Source organism: Adiantum capillus-veneris, chromosome 24 (genome assembly GCF_014529385.1).
Source record: "Adiantum capillus-veneris isolate H3 chromosome 24, ASM1452938v2, whole genome shotgun sequence".
NCBI lineage: Eukaryota > Viridiplantae > Streptophyta > Polypodiopsida > Polypodiales > Pteridaceae > Adiantum > Adiantum capillus-veneris.
In genome coordinates this window covers 74,752,261-74,758,260 of record NC_140954.1, presented here as the reverse complement: position 1 = coordinate 74,758,260, position 6,000 = coordinate 74,752,261, and the positions used below count along the sequence as shown (strand labels likewise).

The following is a 6,000-nucleotide window of genomic DNA, read 5'->3' as shown; positions in this document are numbered from 1 at the left end:
TACAATATTGACTCTTGCACACATACTTGTGATGTATTGGCATATTGCTTGGTTTGCCAAATACTAACTATTCTTTCAAATATTGCAATAGATGAAGCGTGGCATAGAGGATCTCTCCCAAACTTATTTTGGTGCAGTTGGTTTAATGCCTCTTAGAAATACAACATCCCCACAAGGTATACAACAAGTATATTAAACTTTCACTCTTAGAGATAGTTGCAAAGCACCAAATATGGTTATTTAGAGCACCAAATCGGTCAATACTTAAATGGATACCCATTTGAAACTACCCCTTTGGATATTGCACATCCAAAATTTTGGATTGAATAAAATCCAAATTTGGTACTCCAAATAATCTTAATTTGGTAGTCCATGTTAGTGGAGGGTGTTGTATAGTATCGTCTATTACCAGCTTTTTATTGCAGAGTACCAAAATAGAACTATTGAGTATCATATTTGGTACATTTCTAGCCATTCGATTTTGTGCCTTGTGATACTATGAAGGGCTTTTTTGTACAAGGGCCTTCAAAAGGTGTAAGAAACTTGTTTCTACGATACTTTTGTCATTGAAATTGTACCATTTCTTACTATGAAGTATCATTATTGGGCTCTTCTTTACCAAATAAAGTATTGTACGACATCAAACAGGAAATAATTTGGTAGCATAAAACGCCATTTTATACTATTTTAGTGATGTACAAGGTCCTTTGGTATTCTACAAGGGTCTTTTGGTACTTTACAAAGAGTTTTGGTGCTATAGAGGTGCATTTGGTACTCCAATGTTTGGTTGTATAGCATTTGGTGTACCATTCTTATACTTTATGATATTAACCCTTGTATAGTACCAAAGCCTATGTGCACGACCAATAGGTTCCTTTAATGTTCCAGCTGTTTGAATTGTATCAATAAGTATCCTATAATTGACAAAAGCCTCTATATATTATCAAATTTGATAGTGCACATTATTACTCCTACATAATAAATTTAATTTCGGTGTCGTATGGCACCACTTCTATGTAGTAGAATACCAACTTTGGTAGTGTATAGAACCATTGGTGATACCATGCATTAGGAAACCATCTTTTATATTGTGAAAATCCAATTCTATACAACATAGTCTAGGAATGGGATGCCATTCGAGTCCAAGTTTGGTGCTATATAGCCCCTTTGCCATGCATTAAATTACAAAATTTGGTATCGTATTCTATATCGCACCTAAAATTGTGTCAACACATCATGATTGAAAGGATTTAATAGTACCCCAGAATCATCGAGAAGATGCACTGGATGTTTGACAACACTCCTCTTTTCAATTCTCTTCAAACATATGTATCTTGTAGGCCATCCCAAGCCAAAAAGCTTTGATGTCAAAGTAATCAAAATTTTCAATTGAGAAGGTACTCAAGCAACACAATCATTGTGCAACATGTTCTATAAAATCTTGCATCATTTTTTTCCCAAAGAGTGTCTTTGTTCTACTTGTAAACAAAATCAAACTCTATTAGCTTTAGAGGAGGAGCCATTTCATGAGCCACCACTACAAGAGAGCTTGATTTATTGATGCCAAGTCTTAAAGTGGGAGATTTTAGGATTACTTCCACCTTGTCTACCTTCTTGATTTTGGGGTTTACAAATGTCGTTGGAAACCCACGCCATCCTCGGGCAAGCCCTCACGTAGCAAGATTTCTTTCTTGGAAGAGAAGTGTACTAGGAAAAACGCGCCGCCCCCTAAAGTCATTCCCCAACAAGGCTTGCAAGAGCTTGAAGCAAAATTAAAAGGGCTGGAAGGACACCTTAAATGACAGTCTAGGGACACATATGGTAGATTTTTGGAGAAATGAGGAGGTTTTGGGTATGGTGATCACTTTGGCCTAAAACAATGCTCAATTCGAGACAAGGGGTGGTGGATAGGAGGAGGGCTAGGGAGCCGTATTCCATCAACTTCCCATGTTGATGGGGGAGAGTTTTCTTTTTGTATGAAACTCGACACAATCACAATGCTCATGATGGTTGTGAACCTCATTAATGGCACTGCCAAGGTGGGGTATTGCAGGGGAGGGGGGGAGAGAGAGAGATGTGGTAGATGTCTCCCCCCCCAAAAAAAGGCCAAAAAGCATGTTAAATCAGCAATCTTCAAAACCTTCCTAGAGGGACATGCTCACATTAATGCATATACTAAGGCAACCATGCAACCAAATTAGGGCATCTCCAAGTGCTAGTGTGTGTGAGATGGTGTACCTTTACTAAGGTGAACCAACACTCCCTTAGTAATTGGTGTTAATGTGATAGCTTCGTTCTTGGTGCCGCAGCAAGTGTGAAATCTTGAAGGGAGCCAGACCACAATGTTGCACCTTACCACGCCCTGCTAATACTGTTTTCATTGAGAGTCACTTGATAGGCAAATGTTATGATATGTCTCCGCTTTGTTCTGTAGGAGAATATTCGGCATGGTTATTTTTAGTGGGTTTGTTGGATGTCTTTAATGATGCCAAGTAAATCCTGGTGGTATATTCCGGACGGGTTATGACTACCCGTATTACAGAGGCCGGTCCAGCATAGGGACCAAATTCATTTGTTGCTTCCACTTGTTCACGAACATGTCCATAACACCCTTTTGTTTAAGCTCAATACAGAAGCATCCGCAAATTTTAGCTTTTGCAAGCTACTACAAAGACTGTAGAGGCTGTAACTCACCATATATTGCTCTTTAAGGATTCTAGGCCAAGTTCTCAAAATAATGCCGCACAGCATAACCCTGATAACATCATTAAGAACATACAAACTTCACTGTGTACAGCAAGATAAAAAATCAAACCAGATTGCAATGTCCTCATTACAAGGACAATACCCCTTTTTAGAGTATGCTTGTGGGAGCAGACATTCCACAGGACATCTCAATTTCCCAGATCTTGTTAGGGCCCAAGGTGGTTCTGAAGGCAAGTCTACATTGAAAGGCAAAGAGCATGTTACGATGTAACTATGCCAAAATTACCAATTTTGGCATAGTTGTGCTTTATCCCGATAGTAGAACATTGCCCAATTTTGCAATTTTTATTGTCATTTTGGGATGTACTCATTTCAGTTTTGCTCTCTGGCTTGCTGCATATTTTTTTACACGAGAGATGCCTGATGCCTTCCACTACGGCTTTGGGGCTATTTTCTCTTATACCAAGAGGCAGAGATTCAGCGTCCCTCTGACAATGGAGCCAATCACTCTCACTTATACCTATGCCTCAAGTGACCAGACATTTTTATTGACAAGAAACGCGCAATAGACCAGACTACTAGAAAAAGACCTGAGACGCTTCATCGCATATCACATACAACTCTCTTTAATTCAAAGGGAAGTGATGAGTCATCCAGCCGCAAACACAGATGAAGAAGAGGATAATACCAATGCACCGTGCTCCACATGTTGGCATCTTCTTCTGAAAACATGAGTTCCCCCCAAAAGGTGTAAAAACAATGTGATAGTGTGGGGTATGAGATCAAAAGAAACAAACACAGGACCATGCAAAAGCAGGAGGCTAGAGTGATTCAATTTCGAGCTAAAAGAATCCCAAACAGTGGCAAACAACGACGACGTAGAGTATGTTGCCACAATCAAAACGGAGATTGTTTCATGCTCAGAGGAATGCTTGACAAGCTACACGTCCTTAGACCTCAGAAAGGAAAAGGGAATCAATTACATCTTAAGAGCGATGGGTCCCACCATTGAACTTATTTTACAAAAAGAATAAATAATCACTCACGCCCACATGGTCATGATGTACATGGAAATCAGTGTAGATTGAGTCCTGGTGGCTTTATTTGAAAAGAGGATCCCATGTTCTGACAACCATAATCTCCGCTCAACAATTTTAGGCCACTTTGTGAAAGTAAATGACATAAAAGCTAGAATCTACAAATATTGATACAAAGACCTTGATGCAAAATTAAGGTCTCCAAAAGCAGCTTGTGTTGGAACACCCTTGTAAGAAAAGCTTCCTATACCTGTACAGTAAAACTGCCTTCCTTACTCCACCTTAATGCCTGAAAACAGAGTGCCCAATGAGTTGGCATTGCTCCTCAAGAATAGTGGTTGAGATGGGTCCATTGAGAGGCATGAGTTCTCCATCTATTCCACAACCTTTATGGTGATTATTCCCAGGCTTGAGTTTCACCGATTGCACCTGCAATACAAACAAAGCATGTCTTTCCTTTACGCAAAACTCTTTCTAATTCAAAAGACAATATTTCCAATGACAACTAGAATACCTTTGTGTACTCTACGAACGGTAACGAAAGGTGTCTGCCAAATTGCATTAGGACCAAAAATCTAAGCAATTGAAGTCGGCCCACTTTGTGGACAAGCACAAGATCCAGCCTCCTGTCATCATGCTCTGCCATAGGGGCCAGTAGTTGAGAGTTCAAACATTGTACTGTCTTACACTGATGATTGCACACCATAATACCCAAGAAGGGACCCTGTTTCACGACCCATTTCTCATTATCAGCCTCTTGCAGCTGAGGCAGCCCCTGTTTGGTAGTAGCCAAAACACCATCTGCTTCAGCAATACCCTTTGCCTCCAACACTTGCGTGGTATCATTACATGCCGAGAACAAGTCTACAGGGTGGTCATCCACTATAGAATAGTCCCATGAGCTCCGTAGGCTTCCGTTTCCTGGGCTCATGCCCGACCAACCCCTGTCTAGTCTTGACTTGGTCCGAGTCCGAGGTCGCGGTGAAGGAGACGTGGCACCTGCTACAGAGTGATTTACTGCAACAACATTCTCATTCCCACTTTGTACCGAACTACCTCGCCCAAAAGAGAGCCTCTTTGTTTTGCCATCCAGTCCCCTGACATACTCCGATGGTTCATTATTTGCATCAGTTGTTCCTGAAAACAAGTCATGCTCACTAGCACTTCTGAAGGGAGAGTCATGATTGAATGCCCCATTGCTTGTTAGCTTTGCTCCTGCATCCACACCCACCTTATCACCAAGAGTATCATCTATGAAGATTTCTGAGTGTGGCCCCTTGCTTTCTGCTTGAGCTTGATTGCCTTGCCCACCAACAGGCAAATACTCAACCTCACATTCATATCTCGGCAAGCAGAGAAACTTAAGGGCTCCTGCAACAAAGTATCTCAAGGGCCCAAATTTCTTTTGATACTTCTCTGAGAGCTCCAACACTGTCAGGGATCGAAAGTTAGCTCTTTAAATCTACAAACTTTTCAAACAAAGATTTTCTCAATAGTTTTTTTTCCATTTGTAAAATCCAACCAGCATAAATTAAAAACTATAGGTTGATAACTGAAAGAGATGCCTATTCCCTCCTTGATTTGCCTCGATAAAGTCAACCCAAGAGAAACATTGACTGGTTTTTCATTCCAACTTGCAAGGAATAATGATGATTTCCAAAATGAGAAAAGCTAATAAAAATTGTACGTTGAACAAAATTAGGAGAGCTTTGACGTTTCTAATAGAAGGGGTTTCCTTTATACTGATCAAAACTTCTAATTTATGAAGAGCAAACCTGCGAAGGAAGTTAGCAAAATCGTTGGGAAAAGCTTCCTTAAACCCTCTTATTTTCTACTGAATACTCAGCTTTAAGTTATTAGCAACATAGGACATGAGACAAAAGTGTGACTATTTACAAGTCCAAAAAAACAACACTGCCTCTACTTATCCTGAAGCACGAGCAATGACCTGAATAGCTAATGCAAGATGTAAGGAACTTGTAATATAAAGCATTATACAATTTACGAGTAAACGGATCAAACTCTGTTAAGAATCATTACTAAATGTAAGGACTTACCATCACTCATAAAACCGTAGTAAGCAACTGTAAGACCCATATGCACATCGCCTGTTTTAGTCCACTCAACTGCAAATATATCCGTAGATATTAAGTCTCCCTGTCAACACACACAACAATTAAACAGAGCAGCAGTTTGAAAGTAACTTAACACCTCATTCCTTACCAAGGTTAAGCAAAAACATTTAGGAGCAGTTCTC

At 40.0% G+C, this 6,000-nt stretch overlaps 1 protein-coding gene across 3 annotated transcripts in view; it reads right to left on the bottom strand.

Annotated features, from left to right (window-relative positions):
* Window positions 1–3,666: 3,666 nt before the first annotated feature.
* Window positions 3,667–6,000, bottom strand: part of LOC147426593 (sphingoid long-chain bases kinase 1-like) — a 53,017-nt gene continuing 50,683 nt past the window's right edge. For all 3 annotated transcript variants that reach the window (XM_086498993.1, XM_086498995.1, XM_086498994.1), the window contains 3 exons: window positions 5,801–5,900; window positions 4,258–5,174; window positions 3,667–4,172 (listed from right to left, as the gene is read on the bottom strand). In XM_086498993.1, the coding sequence (XP_086355119.1) occupies window positions 4,026–4,172; window positions 4,258–5,174; window positions 5,801–5,900 (1,164 nt within the window). In that variant the 3' untranslated portion in view covers window positions 3,667–4,025. The remainder of the gene's footprint in view (window positions 4,173–4,257; window positions 5,175–5,800; window positions 5,901–6,000) is intronic.